The 23,849-nt window shown below is 40.2% G+C and overlaps 6 protein-coding genes across 6 annotated transcripts; 4 read left to right on the top strand and 2 right to left on the bottom strand.

The window, feature by feature from the left end:
- Positions 1–4,148, top strand: LOC114935764 (uncharacterized). Its single transcript, XM_029308662.2, has 2 exons — positions 1–111; positions 1,558–4,148. The coding sequence occupies exons 1-2, from the start codon at positions 93–95 to the stop codon at positions 3,681–3,683; spliced, it is 2,145 nt and encodes a 714-aa protein (XP_029164495.1). The 5' UTR covers positions 1–92; the 3' UTR covers positions 3,684–4,148.
- On the top strand, positions 4,145–6,623 carry LOC114935761 (uncharacterized). The gene is made up of 2 exons (XM_085489021.1): positions 4,145–6,498; positions 6,572–6,623. Exons 1-2 carry the CDS (start codon positions 4,145–4,147, stop codon positions 6,621–6,623), a joined length of 2,406 nt encoding a protein of 801 aa, XP_085345147.1.
- Positions 6,624–8,613: 1,990 nt separating this feature from the next.
- Positions 8,614–9,339, top strand: LOC146720134 (uncharacterized). Its single transcript, XM_085489020.1, has one exon. It carries the CDS (start codon positions 8,614–8,616, stop codon positions 9,337–9,339), a length of 726 nt encoding a protein of 241 aa, XP_085345146.1.
- A 66-nt stretch (positions 9,340–9,405) lies between these two features.
- LOC114929799 (uncharacterized) lies at positions 9,406–12,204 on the top strand. The gene is made up of 4 exons (XM_085489022.1): positions 9,406–10,445; positions 10,846–11,017; positions 11,152–11,350; positions 11,881–12,204. The coding sequence occupies exons 1-4, from the start codon at positions 10,363–10,365 to the stop codon at positions 12,165–12,167; spliced, it is 741 nt and encodes a 246-aa protein (XP_085345148.1). The 5' UTR covers positions 9,406–10,362; the 3' UTR covers positions 12,168–12,204.
- A 3,161-nt stretch (positions 12,205–15,365) lies between these two features.
- LOC146720133 (uncharacterized) lies at positions 15,366–18,176 on the bottom strand. The gene has a single exon (XM_085489023.1). The coding sequence runs from the start codon at positions 18,174–18,176 to the stop codon at positions 15,366–15,368; it is 2,811 nt and encodes a 936-aa protein (XP_085345149.1).
- A 311-nt stretch (positions 18,177–18,487) lies between these two features.
- LOC114935762 (uncharacterized) lies at positions 18,488–20,558 on the bottom strand. Its single transcript, XM_029308659.2, has one exon. It carries the CDS (start codon positions 20,556–20,558, stop codon positions 18,492–18,494), a length of 2,067 nt encoding a protein of 688 aa, XP_029164492.2. The 3' UTR covers positions 18,488–18,491.
- Between the last annotated feature and the right edge of the window lie 3,291 nt (positions 20,559–23,849).

Below are 23,849 nucleotides of genomic sequence, written 5' to 3'. Positions count from 1 at the left end.
ACAGTTGTGGCAGTCGCAGTTAACCGAAATTTCACCGCTCTGGTCTAACGTTAATATTTCAAGGATAAAGTGTTCAAATTAAATCGTGCAAAATGGATTGTGTTCCTGGTGGTATGTACAACAAAACAAAACGATAATATTATATAAATATGTGTTACATATGTTGTTTTTTTAAAATCGAACTTTGGTCTGTACAATACAATGTATTTTGGAGAAATTAAATTTTCACCGAACGAAATAGTTATGTATACCACCGCATTCCAAGGTCGGATTGGTAAAATCTTTTAAATTAAACCTTCCTCTTTCGAATCGTGCAATTTCTAGCTGCCCGTAGCTGCCCGTGTAAAAATGCGATAAAGTTTTGTAAAGCGTTACGCGTTATTTGTTTCGGTATCGAATGCTGTGCCAAGCATTTTAATATAGGTGAATCGCGCCGTACATTTTCTGTCCGTTAAAATTTTTGTTCCAAGGGTCTGCTATTATCTCGCATTGTGTCTAAGGCTTTAGATTCTCCAGAAAGTACAGTACCATCCAAAAGTTTAGTAGAAATACAACTATTTTTCTGCCACATACATTTATTTATAATTTGTAACTACAAATGCTATTATATTACCATTCGTTTTTATAGTATTACAATAATTTATAACAATATTAATTTATAATTATATAAATAAAATTAGATAAGTCAAAGGCAAGAGCCACCATTCACAAATTGTTTGCAAAAAAGGAAAAAAAAAACGAAAATTTAATATGTAATTACATTATACAATACAAACAAATTTAATATGTAATTCCATTATATTATACAAATTGATCGCCTATTATAATTACAAAATAATCGCTTATCATTAATCTAGTATAAATACAAAATATATATATTATCGTGGTTAGTGGTGATTTTATGTGTAGATATTACTAAAGGCAGCCCAGATCTTTTATTAACATCAGATCGGTGTTCTTTAATTTGTCCCACATACGAAACATCACAATCATTACAATTTATTTTATAAACATCACAATTATTACAATTTATTTTATATCTACTGAAGATGATCCGAAAAAAGGATCGAAACGTTTAAAAGAATGATTAATATTTTTACTAATTAATTTGTTGTAGATAATATAATATATACAATATATTTCGTATTTATACTAAATTAATGATAAGCGTTTATTTTGTAATTATAATAGACGATCAAATTGTGTAATATAATAGAATTACATATTAAATTTGTTTGTATTGTATAATGTAATTACATATAAAATTTTCGTTTTTTTTTCTTTTTTGCAAATAGTTTGTAAATGGTGGCTCTTGCCTTTGACTTATCTAATTTTATTTATAATTAACAAAGCCTTTGAAAAATCTCAATTATTTTAATTATATAAATAATATTATAAATTAATTATTAATATAAATTAGTTATATCTAATATTATTTTTATAAATTATTACATTGATGACATTTAACTGGAACAAGATATGTAACACATAAATCTGCGTAATATATAAATAATATTAAAATATTAATATTTATAATCATATTTGTTTTATGTACAGGATCCGACACAAACGTAATAAAATGCACGAACGAAGAAATATTTAATATTATGAAAACAAAGATGAAGGATAGCGTGTCAGAACAAATCGAAATTTTAGAAGCAGCATGGACTGAGAAATTAGGGCGCAACATTTGTATTCTTGCAGATCAAAAGCCTGCATTTTCTAAATATTTCCATTCACTCCGAATTAAATGGCAAAACTGCAATAGAACGGAGCAGAATTTCAAAAAAAAATACGCCAACTGGCTATTAAACACTGCAGAATTTATAATAAAAGACGAATCTCTGTCAACGCAATCGAAAACAGGTCGTCCATCTTTATCATTTTCTGATGCGTCTGACCGATCGAGGCGCAGAAAAACAGAAGAACTTCGCACATCTAACACCACTGAAGAATTAGCTTACGCTACTCAAATGAATCTTCGCTTTTCAGGACAATTAAATGCTTCGAAAATTGTAAAAGATGTAACTTTGACAAGCCCAACAAGAGCTACTAAATATATGAAAGCTGCTACATCTCAAGTTGAACAAACTTTATCGAATGATGCAGCATTGTCAGTTCTAATTGAACACAAGTTCTCAAAACGTACGTATCAAAGTATTAGAAACATAGGCAAAGAAAATAACTGTAAATTATATCCATCCTATAATAATGTTGTAAAATCTAAAAGACTTTGTTATCCACCACGTACTGACATCACGATCAAAGAGAATTATGCTGAAGTAAAATTACAAAGTATACTAGATCACACGGCACAACGTATTTTATTACTGCAAAGGGAAGTTATTGGTACTTTGAGCATTGAAAACATTAAAAATTTGCATCTTACTTGTAAGTGGGGTTGTGACGGAAGCTCTGGACACAGTGTTTATAAGCAGAAATTTAACGAAGCCGGCATATCAGATGAAAATGTGTTCTTCACGTCATTTGTGCCATTACAACTTGTTTGTAAAGACGAAAAATTAGATACGGATCTTGTAATATGGCAGAATCCTAGAACATCATCTCCTAGGTTCTGTAGACCAATAAGACTACAATTTGAACACAAAAATGCTGAAACAACAGCTCATGAAGTAAATGATATTGAACAACAAATAAATTCGCTTAATCCCCTTGTGACACAAGTACATGGCATGGAGATCCGCGTTCAATATAACATGAATTTCACGATGATTGACAATAAGGTTTGTAATGCAGTGTCAGAAACGAAATCAACGTTACGATGTTATTTATGCAATGCTACATCCAAGGACTTCAATGATATACGTAAGATGCTACAAAGAAAAGTAGAAACAAGCAATCTCCGATTTGGAATTTCGACACTGCATGCCTGGATACGTCTTTTTGAATGCTGTTTGCATTTATCGTACAAACTTACAATTAAAAAATGGCGAGTAAATTCTGACGAAGAAAGAGAAATTGTCGAGACACGTAAGTCGATCATTCAAAGAGGATTTCAAACACAATTAGGATTAATAGTCGATCGTCCAAAGCCTGGTTGTGGAAGTACCAATGACGGCAATATGGCAAGACGTTTTTTCGAAAATTCTACAACATCAGCCACAATAACAGGCGTATCCGGAAGCCTTATAAATCGATTTCACGTCATTCTGCAAGTTATCTCTAGTGGTTTCGAAATTGATAACGAATTATTTAGAGCATATTTTTTAGAAACTGCCAATGAGTTCGTAAAATTATATCCGTGGTATTACATGCCGACATCTATTTATAAACTCTTAATTCACGGCCCGGAAATTATAGAACACTTTTTACTGCCTATTGGACAATTGTCCAAAGAAGCACAAGAGGCACGTAATAAAGATATTAAAAGATTTCGTGAAGATTTTACGCGAAAATGCTCTAGAGAAAAAACGATGGAAGATGTTTTTAATCGATTGATTATTACTTCAGATCCGTATATTTCAAGTATACGAAAACAACCACGAAAATTTTTTAAATTGTTATTACCACAAGCTCTTGAATTATTAACTTCTTCGACAATCCCTGTATCAAGCACTGATAATTTACAAATTGCTATTAATTATGACAGCGAATCTTCAGTTACTGATAATGAATCCGACGCTAATTGCGATTCTGAAAATGACGAAGATTTTTGTTTGTAAAAATTTTTTAACTTATTTACAATATTTTAATGTACAAATAATAATTGAAAATATATATTTTTTATCTTCATTGAACCAAAAACAATAAATATTTTCGTTTTTCCAAAGTCATACGATTTTTCATATTTCAGTCCTATATTCTGCTTCTATTATGTTCTTTTCATTTATTTCTATTTCAAATTCGTGACCAGCAATGTCGAAAACCCCACGATATCAAGTTTTCAGTCACTTCCTATAATTTTTTAATATATGCATCTGCCATATTGGATCCGCCATGCTGTTTTTTGAAATTTGCACTTCAGATTCGTAATTAGCGACGTCGAAAACATTTATATACTAAGTTTTACAAAAATCGAACAATGGCTTCATATTTTGGCCACGTTTTCGGGATTCTGGCCCACTGTGCAGCGCGGTGACAGGCGCCTACCTCGAAGCAAGGAGAATTCAAAGCGAGCTTTACCATGAGCGAGCCTCTGGCGCAGCAGATCATTCTGCTGCAAACTATCGAGCGAAGTCTCACTAATTTTAAGAAGATCGGCAAGAACAATTACACTGCCGCAAAAATTCGGCAACGGATCGGGACCTTGAAGGAGAACTGGACTACCTGTGTGAACAAACACGCCAACCTCGTGCAGATCGTCCCACTAGAGCAACGAGCTAACATCAGCTACTTCCGAGACGCCGAGTTCGAGCGTCACCAGGAGATTTACGAAGGCACGCTGGACTACATGGCCGACTGCCTCGAGGAGCTGGAACCTGCACCATCGATGTCATCGTCTCCGCTGCATCCGATGAGTACAATAGATCGTTCATCTTTCTCGCTCACGCATTTACCGCCGATTAAACTCCCGCCCTTTTCCGGGAACCTCGATGAATGGGAATCTTTTCGAGATCGATTTACTTCGCTTATTATTCAAAACCAAGATCTCACTCCCTTTTCGCGTATACATTTTTTAGCCTCAAGCCTTACTGGTCGCGCGTTAGATACCATTAAATCTATTCCGATTACTGCTACGAATTTCGAGATCGCGTGGAAAACACTCGCCTCACGCTTTGATAATAAGCGCCGATTAGTCGAAGTGCATGTATCCGCCTTATTCGATCTTCCGACGGCTACGCGCGAGTCCGCGTGCGAACTCAACGAACTTCGCGACAAAGCGAATCGGGCTATCGCCTCGCTGAGAGCTCTTCAGCGGTCGCCCGAGGAGATGCTCAGTGACATTCTCGTTCACTGCGTGTCGCAAAAATTGGATCATGCTACTCGGAAGGCATGGCGATTGAAAACCGGTAAGGACCCGCAAATTCCGTTGTTCGAAGCTCTCGATCGGTTCCTCGAGATGCGTGTTCGCGCGCTTGAAGAATTGTCACCGTCGAAAGCGGAAAAAATGCGTGGGCAAAAGGTGTCAAGCGCGTCAACGACCGTTTCAAAACTCGCGTGTCCTTTGTGTCAAGCTGCGCATTTTTTGAGTAAATGCCCGCAATTCTTGAAGAAGACGCCGAGTCAGCGATCTGAACTCATTAAATCAGCACATCGCTGTATTAATTGTTTGAGCTCGAAGCACGCCGTGCAAGCGTGCCCGAGCAAATACTCATGTCGAATCTGTCAAAATAGACATCACTTGATGCTACATTCTGACTCGACCTCTTCTTCTAGCAATCCAAACTCAACGACCGTGTTAAACGCGACGTCGGATAAAAAAGAAAACGACTCAGTAACGGCACTATTTTCTACTTCGACGGTAACCGCGCGCAAAAATGTACTACTCGCGACCGCCCGTGTTGCTGTTTTTTCGCCGTCGGGTCGTACACTCAACGTGCGAGCGCTCCTTGATCAAGGCTCAGAAATCACCTTTATCACAGAGCGTCTCGCTCAAAATTTAAAATTGCAACGCGTTCGATTGCCTCTTTCGATTTCCGCCGTCGGCGGCGTAGATGCGGGCACTTGTCGTTTCGCCGCTCAAGTCAAGATCGCTCCGATCAATTCTAACTCACCGGTGTTAACGACGACCGCGTCGATACTCAAAGTTTTAACTAAATACTCGCCATCAAAGGCATTCTCTCTGTGCGATTGGAGCTATCTTCAGGATCTTGCGCTCGCGGATCCGACTCCCGTCAGTGCCGAATCTATCGACCTCATCATCGGTGCGGACCTTTATCCCGAATTATTGCTCGACGGTATTCGGAAAGGAACGAGCGGACAACCGATCGCCCAGCGGACGATCTTCGGCTGGGTCCTCTCAGGCCCCACGTCGGATGCCGGTGCGCCGCATCGATCGGTTACCGTGCAGCATTGCGCGAGCGCGGATACTCTCGATCGAGAACTCAGATGTTTCTGGGAAGTCGAAGAAGTGCCGCGTCGCGCGCTTCTCAGCCCAGAAGAACAACAGTGCGAACAGCACTTCGCACAAACACATTCGCGCGATGCTGACGGTCGGTACGTCGTGCGTCTGCCGTTCAGGCGCGGTCCACCAATCGACATTGGTGAATCGCGTTTTATCGCCGAGCGTTCACTCTCCAGTCTTCACCGACGATTTCGGTCGAACGCTGTTCTAAAATCCGAATACGTCGATTTCTTGCGCGAATACGAAGCGCTCGGTCATATGCGTCAAATTCCGGATTCAGTTCTTTCCGCTCAGCACGTATATATTCCGCATCATCCTGTCATCCGAGACAGCAGTCTCACTACGCGATTGAGAGTCGTTTTTAACGCGTCAAGTCGAACGACAAACTCGACTTCGTTAAACGATCATTTGCATGCAGGTCCGAAACTCCAGACGGCGTTACCTGCAGTGATCTTGCGATGGCGGCAATTCCGGTATGTATATGCGGCGGACATCGCGAAGATGTACCGCCAAATCCGTGTTGACTCTCGTGACATCGACTTCCAGCGAATCTTATGGAGCGCCGGCTGCTCAGATACCGGGCAGTCCTATCAACTGACCACGGTTACTTACGGGACAGCGTGCGCGCCCTTTCCTCGCTCTTCGGGTTATACAACAGCTCGTGACGGACGAAGGCAGCTCGTTTCCTCTTGCCGCGCCGGTCCTGCATGAGAACATCTACGTCGATGATGTTCTGTTCGGTGCCGATGATATTCCGCTTCTCAAACAAACTCGCGATCAGGTCTGCGCTTTGCTCGGTCGGGGACGGTTCGAATTGAGAAAATGGTCGAGCAATTCCGCTGCTCTGCTGAACGATATCGAGGTCGACAACCACGGCCTCGCGTGCGATCGCACTCTTCGAATCGACGAACATCTACGAATCTTAGGCATAAGCTGGAGCCCATCTTCCGATATGTTTCAATTTACCGTAACTCATATTCCGTCCGTTTCAAAAACCAAGCGGTCAATACTCTCGTACGTTGCCAAATTGTTTGATCCAATGGGGTGGTGCACGCCAGTAACAATCGCTGCCAAGATCTTTATGCAACAATTGTGGCAGCTTAAACTCAACTGGGACGATGTCCTTCCGACTGACGTCCGGCAAAAGTGGGAAGCCCTTCAGGCCTCACTTGCCGATCTCCACGGTCTCCAACTGAATCGATGGATTCAGCGAGGGTCTGACACTGTCCGCTGCGAATTGCACGGATTTTCTGACGCGTCCACTCACGCATACGCAGCGGCCGTGTATCTTCGGCTCACTTCTCTCTCTGGCGAAATCTCTTCTCACTTGCTAATAGGCAAGTCAAAGGTCGCTCCGATCAAGTCCCTCAGTATTCCTCGGCTGGAATTATGCGCAGCCGGTTTGTTGGCTCGGCTACTCGAATTCGTGCGAACCACTCTTGGTCTCGCCACCTCCCCGTGCTATTGCTGGACAGACTCAACTGTCGTTTTAGCGTGGGTCACGCAACAACCGGCCAAATGGAAGACGTTCGTCGCGAATCGCGTATCAGAGATACAATCGCGCGTTCCGAACGCGGTGTGGAACCACGTTCCCACCGATGAAAATCCCGCAGATTGCGCATCTCGCGGAATCGCCGGGTCTCTCCTTCGAACTCACCCACTCTGGTGGTGCGGCCCCGCATGGTTGCGTTACCCGATCGACGATCCGTCGACTTCTCGATCGCACAATTTCGATACTCAAATCGAACAAAAGGAGAGTATTCAGTCTCATTTAGCTTCGACGGAACTTGACTGCGACTTTACGATGAGATTTTCGTCGTGGCCTCGGTTAATTCGCGTAACAGCGTATATAATGCGCTTCATCAATAAAACTCGGAAGCAGTCGATTCCCGTTGACGACGTTAGGGAGAACACACTAGCGTTATCAGCCCGCGAATGTCAACTCGCGAAAGAGTTTGTTCTGAGACGGATTCAGAAAGAGCTCTTCCCTCTCGAGTTCGCTGCGCTCACAAGTCAACGAGCCATATCCTCGAAAAGCTCGATTCTGTCGCTCAACCCTTTCCTCGGCAAGGATGGATTAATCCGTGTTGGCGGGCGGCTTTCGCACGCGCCGCTTTCCTTTTCCGTTAAACACCCGATTATTCTCGCCTCGCATCCGCTAGTCGCTTTGGTTCTGTATCACGTGCATTTAAAATCTCTACACGCAGGTCTACAATTAACGCTCGCTACGCTACGACGCGAGTATTGGGTCCTGCGCGCCCGAAGTCTCGCCAAACTCACTATTTTTCGCTGCGTTATTTGTACTCGAGAAAGGGCCACGATTCCTTTCCAACAGATGGGTGATCTGCCTCGCGTGCGGGTGACTCCTCCCGCACGCGCTTTTCTCAATTGCGGACTGGATTACGCTGGTCCGGTGCTCGTACGATCCTTGTCTGGTCGCGGAATCCCATCACGAAAAGCGTATATCGCGATTTTTATTTGCATGGCGACTCGCGCCATTCATTTGGAGCTCGTGGAGGGCTACTCAACCTCAGCGTTTATCGGCGCGTTTTACTCGATTTTGTGCTCGACGCGGCCTGCCCTCGGCCATGTATTCAGATAATGGCACGAATTTTGTGGGCGCCGAACGCGAGCTTACCGCCGCGTTTCGCGCAGCTATCAGGGACCCGGACTTTCTCAATCGAACCGCTTCCGATCGAATCACGTGGCACTTTATGCCACCCTCCGCTCCTCATTTCGGCGGATTATGGGAGGCGGAAGTACGGAGTGTAAAGCACCATCTCCGTCGAGTGATTGGGGCTCATACTCTCACATTTGAGGAATTCTCAACAGTCTTATGCAATGTGGAGGCGTGTCTCAATTCCCGACCGCTCGCTCCTCTCAACGACTCGGTCGACGATTATGAACCGTTAACTCCCGGGCATTTTTTGATCGGCTCGGCCCTGACCGCAGTTCCCGAACCTTCCGTTTTGAATCTTCGCGAAAATAGACTGTCGCGCTGGCAACTCGTGCGCCAGATCTCAGAAAGATTCTGGAAGTTATGGCTTGACGACTATGTAAATACGTTACAACAGCGCGTCAAGTGGAAACGACCTGCCAAAACCGAGATCCGCGTCGGTCAACTCGTCTTATTGCGTAACCCTCTACTTCCCCCTTGCAAATGGGAGCTCGCTCGCGTACTACGATGTCACACGGGTCAAGACGGATTAACTCGCGTTGTTACGGTGAAGACTGCGGCGTCCGAGTATAAGCGACCGATTAATAAGCTATGCCTGCTTCCAATCGATATCGAGAAGCTGGAGCCTCCGACGTAAAGCGACTTCACGCTCCCGATTTCAAAGGAAATCATACGTACTCTCGATATTCCGATCACCTCGTTAAATTCTTCTAAATGTTCTCTTAGTTTTGTACTCATAGCATACATTTCGAAACGATAGTTTCGAGGCGAGCGGTATGTTAAGGACCGTCAACACTTTTATTAAATTCGAGTCTATCTATTCTGTAAATTTATGTCGTTCAAATTGTCGTTCCGCCAAGTCGTTCGATCTTGCTTATTGTGTCAATATTTTTAAATTACTCGCGTTATTTGTGTCAGCCTCGCAGTAACGGCCGTCCTTTGTGATTATCGTCTTAAAAATTAAATATTTTGGCATGACTCTCGTCGACAGATTTTCGTTCGCGAAAGTACCCTTCGACTTGTTTTCAACGTCTCTTGTTTATTCATTGTTCTATCACGACTTTCGCACGCAGAAAACACCTTGAAGTGTTTCCCGGTCAAACTGTTTTTTTGCTTCTTCTCGCATGGGCAAATTGAGGAGCGAACCGGCGTTCCCGCCGACTCTTTGTCAGAAGCCAACGAGAAATCATACGATCGAGATCGCGTCCGCACCTTGAGAATTCGAACAACTTGGCGGACTTATCGTTAGTAACGGGAACGCGGAACTCTATCTAAGTGTCGCGTCCGTGATACGATTCGCATCATTATATTTAATTCGGACAAAGTGAATAAATGACAGTGTTGTTAATTTGATTCAACCATGGTGCATTTATAACTCTGTTCCTCTCGCTCGCTCCCGTCTTCAATCTTCAGTTTTGCGGTCGCGGTCCACTATCATTCTGTCTCTCTCTTTCCTTCTCAACGTTCTATCACTCTGTCTCTCTCGCTCCTTCTCAACGCTATACCGCCGTCTCTCTCATCGCACATTCATCCCGCGTTCTCGCGGAGCGGAACCCGCCGCACGCGTTCACGACATTCGAGTGAAAATCCTCGAATCACGAACAATTAATAATTGTTAAAAAAGCATTTAATAATATAAACACATTAATATAGGTTTAACATGGCTTTAAAAGAAATAACAAATACCAATTTGTTTACAAAAAAAGAAATTTTGGAGGACATTATGGAAAACGATACGACTTTGTAAGTTATATTTTCTTAATGATTATGTATATTAATAATTAGTTATTATAAAGAAAATAAAAACTATAAAACTAAATTTACACACCTTGCGCGCACACAGTCACATGCATACATAAAAACACACACACACACACACACACACATACACGTACACTTAAATTTTCACATGTAACATACACATTATACATTTAAATATACATAGATGCAGATACACACAAATATACAAACGCATACGCACAAAAACACATATACATATACACATTATATATTTATTTACAATTATAGTTTTATATTAAATAATTTTAGCAATAATTTATAATTTTAAATTTTAATTATATTAGATATTTTAATTTTAATCAAACATTTCCTTATTTCAATCAAATAAATTCTTTCATTATAGTGAAATAACTGGCTACGTCAGTTCAATATTTCAAATTAAATCAACCACAAGAAATGGCAAAACAACGCATCTTTTTAATTTTATTATGAGCAACGGTGAAATTACCATTCAAATTGCTGCCTGGAATGATTTAGCTTTTAAATATGCAGACATAATAACTCAAACAGAACAAGTAAGATATTTTTATATTTATATAGTATTAAAATAAGATTTTTTATATATTATTATTTATATAACATTACATTTTAATATATTTATATAATATTATTTATCATATTAATTAAAACAAATTCTTAAATTGTATAGGTTTATTCTCTACAAAAAGTGGTACCTAAAATCCCTTTGAGGAAAGAATATTTACATAATGCTTCATTTCCATACGAATTATTAATCCGAAGTTTCACTATTGTCGTTCCTATTGGCATTTATAAAATACCAAAAGAAATTGAAACAATTTCTTTGATTAAAATGCAAAATGCCAGAACCAAAAGTGGTTTAATAATAGGTAATTTAATATTATAATCTCTCTTATATGTTAATCAATATATTTAAATTTAAAACTTTTTGATTATCCAAAATCAAATTTTGATTTTTAATTGTAAATTTAATAATAATAATCAAATATAACAATATCAAACATAATAACAATAATCAAATATAACAATTTAACGATATCAAATAATAACAATAATCAAACATAACAACAATTATCAAATATAATTAAATATACTCAGTAAACACAAAGTAACTGTAACATAACATATATATTAAAAAGTCCGTTTTAATAAGATAACAGTTACGTGACATGCTCTGTTATATAACAGTTACATTATAGGAACAGACATTTTAATATATATTATGTTATTATTATTTTGTGTTTACTAACATAATCGAAAGAATTTAATTTAAGTTTTAGTAGAATATGCTTCTTTTATTTCAACTATCAATTCTGAAACATTCTGTATATTTGTTTTCATTAAAATTCCTAATTATATGAATTAATTATTATCTAAAATATTTTAATTTTCTTTTCAGAAATGGAACATCATATAAAAATGATTTTTGAAAAATCATCTAATAATCATTTTTACATTGGAGCGATTACAGATGGTTATTATAAACTGTCTGTTTTAATAACATGTAATGGAGAATTTGAAGATAATTTCACTTACGGCTCACCAATTAAAGTAATAGGAAAAATGCAAGTACCTGAAAATAAACCTCCATATCTTTCAGTTTCGTCAGTGGAAAATGTGCAATTAATTGACGGCAAAAAAATGTCATTTTTGCAAACCTTAAAAGGATATCATCCTATTCCATAAATTTTAACAAAATTATTTTCTTTACGAAGAGACAATTTGATTTTAAAAATACAAATATTTTACATATTTAAAGTAATAAATAACATATTTTAAATACTTTAAATATTTACAATAAGTAACATTATATTTTAAATATTTAGCATTATTATACGTATTATTATATGTATTTTATATTAAATATTTAATATTACTATGTTTTACTTTCTCGTTCTCATTTGCAAATAATATATATATATATATATATATATATATATATATATTCATATATACTTACATAAGCATGCATACATATATTATATATACACATATACATACACACATACATACATACATACATACGTACATACGTACATACGTACATATTTACATACATACATGTGTGTGTGTGTGTGTGTGTGTGTTTGTGTACATGCTGAGAACAAAGAATCCCTGGAAAATGTGGAAAATAATAAGTTATACAGAAAAGTATTTTGGATAAAAGTTGCAGAGTTTATGAAGATCTAATTACAGATCTTATTATTTTGACATTGGATGACGTTGGCATAGTCAGGACAAGATCATCTTGACTTTTTTGAACATTTACTATAATGTATATGTTTATTTATATAATATATAATTATTGTATATATAATAATTATTATTATTATTGTATATATTAATCACTTATTTCGAGTATTTAAAATACTGATATACAGTAATTTTAGCACTCGAAATAAGTGATTAAGTACTCGAAATAAGTGATAAATTGGCGTTACTAGTGATAAATTTCTATAAGGAATTACTACAATAAGATGTCTTTTTGATATTTTCTTGACGTCAATAAATCGTCAAATTTTGAAAACCAAAATTCATCATATTGACTTTTTATCGTGATATAATTATGACGTCAATATAATGTCATTTTGACTGCGTTGTGTTCCTTGGGAAGTTATAAAATGAAGATTATATTATATTAAATTATAGGAGAAAATCAATTTTATTTTGAAATAAAACGAAATTTTTTTTTTCAGAGAAATATGTATAGAGAATTTAAATATACTTAAAAATAAAATAATGTTTTATAAAAAAATATGTTAAAAATAAGTGTTTAATGATGATTCGCCCCTGACTCTTCGACCTGACATCAAAAAATTTAAACCTCTATTTTCAAGAACTTTATTTAATATAAAAATATTACAAATTATTAAAATCTACAGAGTAAAATAAAGAAATATTTAAGAAAAATATTTCTCAAATTTTAAAGACAGTTTAAATTTTAAATTGTATAGACACATATTATAAAGATGCATATATATATATATATATATATATATATATATACAGGGTGTCCCATAATTCGCGAACCACCGCGAATGGGCAGATAGAGCGTGTTAAAAAACTGAATAGAAAAGTCCTGTATTATTTTGCGATATTCGCAATAATTATTGAGTTATTAACTAAAATATCTAAACAAATGAGCGAGTAGAAAACGGTAGGCCGGATTCGGTGTGCATGTACCGCTTAGTATCAAAAGTATCATCTTACTTTTCGGCGCCACTACATTGGTCGCCGCACGCTGCATGACGCCGCCTCTCGATCAAATAATGCTTTTTACCTGCTTATTTGTTTAGATATTTTAATAAATAACTCAATAATTAGTGCGAATATCGCAAAATGATACAAGACTTTTCTATTCAGTTTAACACGCTCTATCTGCCCATTCGCGATGGTTCGCGAATTATGGGACACCCTGTATATATATATACAGAGTGTCCGGTAAGAGTTGCCTCAACCGTCGTGTGCAGGTAGAGTAAGTTAAACCGAATAGGAAAGTCCTCTACCGTTTTGCGATTTTCGCAATAATTATTGAGTTATTAAATAAAAAAGATCGGCCAATCCACGTGAATAGAAGCGCGCGACGAGAAGAGACGTCTTACTGTAACACGATACACGGCGCGCCGCAAAGCGGAAGGAGGAGCGAACGATGACTGTCTACGAATTGTATTCGAGAAATCTTCGTGTTATATTAATAAGTCTTATAGTTTTATAGTTTTTATTTTCTTTATAATAACTAATTATTAATATACATAATCATTAAGAAAATATAACTTACAAAGTCGTATCGTTTTCCATAATGTCCTCCAAAATTTCTTTTTTTGTAAACAAATTGGTATTTGTTATTTCTTTTAAAGCCATGTTAAACCTATATTAATGTGTTTATATTATTAAATGCTTTTTTAACAATTATTAATTGTTCGTGATTCGAGGATTTTCACTCGAATGTCGTGAACGCGTGCGGCGGATTCCGCTCCGCGAGAACGCGGGATGAATGTGCGATGAGAGAGACGGCGGTATAGCGTTGAGAAGGAGCGAGAGAGACAGAGTGATAGAACGTTGAGAAGGAAAGAGAGAGACAGAATGATAGTGGACCGCGACCGCGAGACTGAAGATTGAAGACGGGAGCGAGCGAGAGGAACAGAGTTATAAATGCACCATGGTTGAATCAAATTAACAACACTGTCATTTATTCACTTTGTCCGAATTAAATATAATGATGCGAATCGTATCACGGACGCGACACTTAGATAGAGTTCCGCGTTCCCGTTACTAACGATAAGTCCGCCAAGTTGTTCGAATTCTCAAGGTGCGGACGCGATCTCGATCGTATGATTTCTCGTTGGCTTCTGACAAAGAGTCGGCGGGAACGCCGGTTCGCTCCTCAATTTGCCCATGCGAGAAGAAGCAAAAAAACAGTTTGACCGGGAAACACTTCAAGGTGTTTTCTGCGTGCGAAAGTCGTGATAGAACAATGAATAAACAAGAGACGTTGAAAACAAGTCGAAGGGTACTTTCGCGAACAAAAATCTGTCGACGAGAGTCATGCCAAAATATTTAATTTTTAAGACGATAATCACAAAGGACGGCCGTTACTGCGAGGCTGACACAAATAACGCGAGTAATTTAAAAATATTGACACAATAAGCAAGATCGAACGACTTGGCGGAACGACAATTTAAACGACATAAATTTACAGAATAGATAGACTCGAATTTAATAAAAGTGTTGACGGTCCTTAACATACCGCTCGCCTCGAAACTATCGTTTCGAAATGTATGCTATGAGTACAAAACTAAGAGAACATTTAGAAGAATTTAACGAGGTGATCGGAATATCGAGAGTACGTATGATTTCCTTTGAAATCGGGAGCGTGAAGTCGCTTTACGTCGGAGGCTCCAGCTTCTCGATATCGATTGGAAGCAGGCATAGCTTATTAATCGGTCGCTTATACTCGGACGCCGCAGTCTTCACCGTAACAACGCGAGTTAATCCGTCTTGACCCGTGTGACATCGTAGTACGCGAGCGAGCTCCCATTTGCAAGGGGGAAGTAGAGGGTTACGCAATAAGACGAGTTGACCGACGCGGATCTCGGTTTTGGCAGGTCGTTTCCACTTGACGCGCTGTTGTAACGTATTTACATAGTCGTCAAGCCATAACTTCCAGAATCTTTCTGAGATCTGGCGCACGAGTTGCCAGCGCGACAGTCTATTTTCGCGAAGATTCAAAACGGAAGGTTCGGGAACTGCGGTCAGGGCCGAGCCGATCAAAAAATGCCCGGGAGTTAACGGTTCATAATCGTCGACCGAGTCGTTGAGAGGAGCGAGCGGTCGGGAATTGAGACACGCCTCCACATTGCATAAGACTGTTGAGAATTCCTCAAATGTGAGAGTATGAGCCCCAATCACTCGACGGAGATGGTGCTTTACACTCCGTACTTCCGCCTCCCATAATCCGCCGAAATGAGGAGCGGAGGGTGGCATAAAGTGCCACGTGATTCGATCGGAAGCGGTTCGATTGAGAAAGTCCGGGTCCCTGATAGCTGCGCGAAACGCGGCGGTAAGCTCGCGTTCGGCGCCCACAAAATTCGTGCCATTATCTGAATACATGGCCGAGGGCAGGCCGCGTCGAGCACAAAATCGAGTAAACGCGCCGATAAACGCTGAGGTTGAGTAGCCCTCCACGAGCTCCAAATGAATGGCGCGAGTCGCCATGCAAATAAAAATCGCGATATACGCTTTTCGTGATGGGATTCCGCGACCAGACAAGGATCGTACGAGCACCGGACCAGCGTAATCCAGTCCGCAATTGAGAAAAGCGCGTGCGGGAGGAGTCACCCGCACGCGAGGCAGATCACCCATCTGTTGGAAAGGAATCGTGGCCCTTTCTCGAGTACAAATAACGCAGCGAAAAATAGTGAGTTTGGCGAGACTTCGGGCGCGCAGGACCCAATACTCGCGTCGTAGCGTAGCGAGCGTTAATTGTAGACCTGCGTGTAGAGATTTTAAATGCACGTGATACAGAACCAAAGCGACTAGCGGATGCGAGGCGAGAATAATCGGGTGTTTAACGGAAAAGGAAAGCGGCGCGTGCGAAAGCCGCCCGCCAACACGGATTAATCCATCCTTGCCGAGGAAAGGGTTGAGCGACAGAATCGAGCTTTTCGAGGATATGGCTCGTTGACTTGTGAGCGCAACGAACTCGAGAGGGAAGAGCTCTTTCTGAATCCGTCTCAGAACAAACTCTTTCGCGAGTTGACATTCGCGGGCTGATAACGCTAGTGTGTTCTCCCTAACGTCGTCAACGGGAATCGACTGCTTCCGAGTTTTATTGATGAAGCGCATTATATACGCTGTTACGCGAATTAACCGAGGCCACGACGAAAATCTCATCGTAAAGTCGCAGTCAAGTTCCGTCGAAGCTAAATGAGACTGAATACTCTCCTTTTGTTCGATTTGAGTATCGAAATTGTGCGATCGAGAAGTCGACGGCTCGTCGATCGGGTAACGCAACCATGCGGGGCCGCACCACCAGAGTGGGTGAGTTCGAAGGAGAGACCCGGCGATTCCGCGAGATGCGCAATCTGCGGGATTTTCATCGGTGGGAACGTGGTTCCACACCGCGTTCGGAACGCGCGATTGTATCTCTGATACGCGATTCGCGACGAACGTCTTCCATTTGGCCGGTTGTTGCGTGACCCACGCTAAAACGACAGTTGAGTCTGTCCAGCAATAGCACGGGGAGGTGACGAGACCAAGAGTGGTTCGCACGAATTCGAGTAGCCGAGCCAACAAACCGGCTGCGCATAATTCCAGCCGAGGAATACTGAGGGACTTGATCGGAGCGACCTTTGACTTGCCTATTAGCAAGTGAGAAGAGATTTCGCCAGAGAGAGAAGTGAGCCGAAGATACACGGCCGCTGCGTATGCGTGAGTGGACGCGTCAGAAAATCCGTGCAATTCGCAGCGGACAGTGTCAGACCCTCGCTGAATCCATCGATTCAGTTGGAGACCGTGGAGATCGGCAAGTGAGGCCTGAAGGGCTTCCCACTTTTGCCGGACGTCAGTCGGAAGGACATCGTCCCAGTTGAGTTTAAGCTGCCACAATTGTTGCATAAAGATCTTGGCAGCGATTGTTACTGGCGTGCACCACCCCATTGGATCAAACAATTTGGCAACGTACGAGAGTATTGACCGCTTGGTTTTTGAAACGGACGGAATATGAGTTACGGTAAATTGAAACATATCGGAAGATGGGCTCCAGCTTATGCCTAAGATTCGTAGATGTTCGTCGATTCGAAGAGTGCGATCGCACGCGAGGCCGTGGTTGTCGACCTCGATATCGTTCAGCAGAGCAGCGGAATTGCTCGACCATTTTCTCAATTCGAACCGTCCCCGACCGAGTAAAGCGCAGACCTGATCGCGAGTTTGTTTGAGAAGCGGAATATCATCGGCACCGAACAGAACATCATCGACGTAGATGTTCTCATGCAGGACCGGCGCGGCAAGAGGAAACGAGCTGCCTTCGTCCGTCACGAGCTGTTGTATAACCCGAAGAGCGAGGAAGGGCGCGCACGCTGTCCCGTAAGTAACCGTGGTCAGTTGATAGGACTGCCCGGTATCTGAGCAGCCGGCGCTCCATAAGATTCGCTGGAAGTCGATGTCACGAGAGTCAACACGGATTTGGCGATACATCTTCGCGATGTCCGCCGCATATACATACCGGAATTGCCGCCATCGCAAGATCACTGCAGGTAACGCCGTCTGGAGTTTCGGACCTGCATGCAAATGATCGTTTAACGAAGTCGAGTTTGTCGTTCGACTTGACGCGTTAAAAACGACTCTCAATCGCGTAGTGAGACTGCTGTCTCGGATGACAGGATGATGCGGAATATATACGTGGTGAGCGGAAAGAACTGAATCCGGAATTTGACGCATATGACCGAGCGCTTCGTATTCGCGCAAGAAATCGACGTATTCGGATTTTAGAACAGCGTTCGACCGAAATCGTCAGTGAAGACTGGAGAGTGAACGCTCGGCGATAAAACGCGATTCACCAATGTCGATTGGTGGACCGCGCCTGAACGGCAGACGCACGACGTACCGACCGTCAGCATCGCGCGAATGTGTTTGTGCGAAGTGCTGTTCGCACTGTTGTTCTTCTGGGCTGAGAAGCGCGCGACGCGGCACTTCTTCGACTTCCCAGAAACATCTGAGTTCTCGATCGAGAGTATCCGCGCTCGCGCAATGCTGCACGGTAACCGATCGATGCGGCGCACCGGCATCCGACGTGGGGCCTGAGAGGACCCAGCCGAAGATCGTCCGCTGGGCGATCGGTTGTCCGCTCGTTCCTTTCCGAATACCGTCGAGCAATAATTCGGGATAAAGGTCCGCACCGATGATGAGGTCGATAGATTCGGCACTGACGGGAGTCGGATCCGCGAGCGCAAGATCCTGAAGATAGCTCCAATCGCACAGAGAGAATGCCTTTGATGGCGAGTATTTAGTTAAAACTTTGAGTATCGACGCGGTCGTCGTTAACACCGGTGAGTTAGAATTGATCGGAGCGATCTTGACTTGAGCGGCGAAACGACAAGTGCCCGCATCTACGCCGCCGACGGCGGAAATCGAAAGAGGCAATCGAACGCGTTGCAATTTTAAATTTTGAGCGAGACGCTCTGTGATAAAGGTGATTTCTGAGCCTTGATCAAGGAGCGCTCGCACGTTGAGTGTACGACCCGACGGCGAAAAAACAGCAACACGGGCGGTCGCGAGTAGTACATTTTTGCGCGCGGTTACCGTCGAAGTAGAAAATAGTGCCGTTACTGAGTCGTTTTCTTTTTTATCCGACGTCGCGTTTAACACGGTCGTTGAGTTTGGATTGCTAGAAGAAGAGGTCGAGTCAGAATGTAGCATCAAGTGATGTCTATTTTGACAGATTCGACATGAGTATTTGCTCGGGCACGCTTGCACGGCGTGCTTCGAGCTCAAACAATTAATACAGCGATGTGCTGATTTAATGAGTTCAGATCGCTGACTCGGCGTCTTCTTCAAGAATTGCGGGCATTTACTCAAAAAATGCGCAGCTTGACACAAAGGACACGCGAGTTTTGAAACGGTCGCTGACGCGCTTGACACCTTTTGCCCACGCATTTTTTCCGNTTTTGACGGTGACAATTCTTCAAGCGCGCGAACACGCATCTCGAGGAACCGATCGAGAGCTTCGAACAACGGAATTTGCGGGTCCTTACCGGTTTTCAATCGCCATGCCTTCCGAGTAGCATGATCCAATTTTTGCGACACGCAGTGAACGAGAATGTCACTGAGCATCTCCTCGGGCGACCGCTGAAGAGCTCTCAGCGAGGCGATAGCCCGATTCGCTTTGTCGCGAAGTTCGTTGAGTTCGCACGCGGACTCGCGCGTAGCCGTCGGAAGATCGAATAAGGCGGATACGTGCACTTCGACTAATCGGCGCTTATTATCAAAGCGTGAGGCGAGTGTTTTCCACGCGATCTCGAAATTCGTAGCAGTAATCGCAATAGATTTAATGGTATCTAACGCGCGACCAGTAAGGCTTGAGGCTAAAAAATGCATACGCGAAAAGGGAGTGAGATCTTGGTTTTGAATAATAAGCGAAGTAAATCGATCTCGAAAAGATTCCCATTCATCGAGGTTCCCGGAAAAGGGCGGGAGTTTAATCGGCGGTAAATGCGTGAGCGAGAAAGATGAACGATCTATTGTACTCATCGGATGCAGCGGAGACGATGACATCGATGGTGCAGGTTCCAGCTCCTCGAGGCAGTCGGCCATGTAGTCCAGCGTGCCTTCGTAAATCTCCTGGTGACGCTCGAACTCGGCGTCTCGGAAGTAGCTGATGTTAGCTCGTTGCTCTAGTGGGACGATCTGCACGAGGTTGGCGTGTTTGTTCACACAGGTAGTCCAGTTCTCCTTCAAGGTCCCGATCCGTTGCCGAATTTTTGCGGCAGTGTAATTGTTCTTGCCGATCTTCTTAAAATTAGTGAGACTTCGCTCGATAGTTTGCAGCAGAATGATCTGCTGCGCCAGAGGCTCGCTCATGGTAAAGCTCGCTTTGAATTCTCCTTGCTTCGAGGTAGGCGCCTGTCACCGCGCTGCACAGTGGGCCAGAATCCCGAAAACGTGGCCAAAATATGAAGCCATTGTTCGATTTTTGTAAAACTTAGTATATAAATGTTTTCGACGTCGCTAATTACGAATCTGAAGTGCAAATTTCAAAAAACAGCATGGCGGATCCAATATGGCAGATGCATATATTAAAAAATTATAGGAAGTGACTGAAAACTTGATATCGTGGGGTTTTCGACATTGCTGGTCACGAATTTGAAATAGAAATAAATGAAAAGAACATAATAGAAGCAGAATATAGGACTGAAATATGAAAAATCGTATGACTTTGGAAAAACGAAAATATTTATTGTTTTTGGTTCAATGAAGATAAAAAATATATATTTTCAATTATTATTTGTACATTAAAATATTGTAAATAAGTTAAAAAATTTTTACAAACAAAAATCTTCGTCATTTTCAGAATCGCAATTAGCGTCGGATTCATTATCAGTAACTGAAGATTCGCTGTCATAATTAATAGCAATTTGTAAATTATCAGTGCTTGATACAGGGATTGTCGAAGAAGTTAATAATTCAAGAGCTTGTGGTAATAACAATTTAAAAAATTTTCGTGGTTGTTTTCGTATACTTGAAATATACGGATCTGAAGTAATAATCAATCGATTAAAAACATCTTCCATCGTTTTTTCTCTAGAGCATTTTCGCGTAAAATCTTCACGAAATCTTTTAATATCTTTATTACGTGCCTCTTGTGCTTCTTTGGACAATTGTCCAATAGGCAGTAAAAAGTGTTCTATAATTTCCGGGCCGTGAATTAAGAGTTTATAAATAGATGTCGGCATGTAATACCACGGATATAATTTTACGAACTCATTGGCAGTTTCTAAAAAATATGCTCTAAATAATTCGTTATCAATTTCGAAACCACTAGAGATAACTTGCAGAATGACGTGAAATCGATTTATAAGGCTTCCGGATACGCCTGTCATTGTGGCTGATGTTGTAGAATTTTCGAAAAAACGTCTTGCCATATTGCCGTCATTGGTACTTCCACAACCAGGCTTTGGACGATCGACTATTAATCCTAATTGTGTTTGAAATCCTCTTTGAATGATCGACTTACGTGTCTCGACAATTTCTCTTTCTTCGTCAGAATTTACTCGCCATTTTTTAATTGTAAGTACGATAAATGCAAACAGCATTCAAAAAGACGTATCCAGGCATGCAGTGTCGAAATTCCAAATCGGAGATTGCTTGTTTCTACTTTTCTTTGTAGCATCTTACGTATATCATTGAAGTCCTTGGATGTAGCATTGCATAAATAACATCGTAACGTTGATTTCGTTTCTGACACTGCATTACAAACCTTATTGTCAATCATCGTGAAATTCATGTTATATTGAACGCGGATCTCCATGCCATGTACTTGTGTCACAAGGGGATTAAGCGAATTTATTTGTTGTTCAATATCATTTACTTCATGAGCTGTTGTTTCAGCATTTTTGTGTTCAAATTGTAGTCTTATTGGTCTACAGAACCTAGGAGATGATGTTCTAGGATTCTGCCATATTACAAGATCCGTATCTAATTTTTCGTCTTTACAAACAAGTTGTAATGGCACAAATGACGTGAAGAACACATTTTCATCTGATATGCCGGCTTCGTTAAATTTCTGCTTATAAACACTGTGTCCAGAGCTTCCGTCACAACCCCACTTACAAGTAAGATGCAAATTTTTAATGTTTTCAATGCTCAAAGTACCAATAACTTCCCTTTGCAGTAATAAAATACGTTGTGCCGTGTGATCTAGTATACTTTGTAATTTTACTTCAGCATAATTCTCTTTGATCGTGATGTCAGTACGTGGTGGATAACAAAGTCTTTTAGATTTTACAACATTATTATAGGATGGATATAATTTACAGTTATTTTCTTTGCCTATGTTTCTAATACTTTGATACGTACGTTTTGAGAACTTGTGTTCAATTAGAACTGACAATGCTGCATCATTCGATAAAGTTTGTTCAACTTGAGATGTAGCAGCTTTCATATATTTAGTAGCTCTTGTTGGGCTTGTCAAAGTTACATCTTTTACAATTTTCGAAGCATTTAATTGTCCTGAAAAGCGAAGATTCATTTGAGTAGCGTAAGCTAATTCTTCAGTGGTGTTAAATGTGCGAAGTTCTTCTGTTTTTCTGCGCCTCGATCGGTCAGACGCATCAGAAAATGATAAAGATGGACGACCTGTTTTCGATTGCGTTGACAGAGATTCGTCTTTTATTATAAATTCTGCAGTGTTTAATAGCCAGTTGGCGTATTTTTTTTTGAAATTCTGCTCCGTTCTATTGCAGTTTTGCCATTTAATTCGGAGTGAATGGAAATATTTAGAAAATGCAGGCTTTTGATCTGCAAGAATACAAATGTTGCGCCCTAATTTCTCAGTCCATGCTGCTTCTAAAATTTTGATTTGTTCTGACACGCTATCCTTCATCTTTGTTTTCATAATATTAAATATTTCTTCGTTCGTGCATTTTATTACGTTTGTGTCGGATCCTGTACATAAAACAAATATGATTATAAATATTAATATTTTAATATTATTTATATATTACGCAGATTTAAGTGTTACATATCTTGTTCCAGTTAAATGTCATCAATGTAATAATTTATAAAAATAATATTAGATATAACTAATTTATATTAATAATTAATTTATAATATTATTTATATAATTAAAATAATTGAGATTTTTCAAAGGCTTTGTTAATTATAAATAAAATTAGATAAGTCAAAGGCAAGAGCCACCATTTACAAACTATTTGCAAAAAAGAAAAAAAAACGAAAATTTTATATGTAATTACATTATACAATACAAACAAATTTAATATGTAATTCTATTATATTACACAATTTGATCGTCTATTATAATTACAAAATAAACGCTTATCATTAATTTAGTATAAATACGAAATATATTGTATATATTATCTACAACAAATTAATTAGTAAAAATATTAATCATTCTTTTAAACGTTTCGATCCTTTTTTCGGATCATCTTCAGTAGATATAAAATAAATTGTAATAATTGTGATGTTTATAAAATAAATTGTAATGATTGTGATGTTTCGTATGTGGGACAAATTAAAGAACACCGATCTGATGTTAATAAAAGATCTGGGCTGCCTTTAGTAATATCTACACATAAAATCACCACTAACCACGATAATATATATATTTTGTATTTATACTAGATTAATGAT

This window comes from Nylanderia fulva, unplaced genomic scaffold, assembly GCF_048542155.1.
Source record: "Nylanderia fulva isolate GAGA-0341 unplaced genomic scaffold, ASM4854215v1 Scaffold769, whole genome shotgun sequence".
In the NCBI taxonomy this organism is placed as follows: Eukaryota; Metazoa; Arthropoda; class Insecta; order Hymenoptera; family Formicidae; genus Nylanderia; species Nylanderia fulva.
This window is presented reverse-complemented; position numbering and strand designations above follow the sequence as displayed.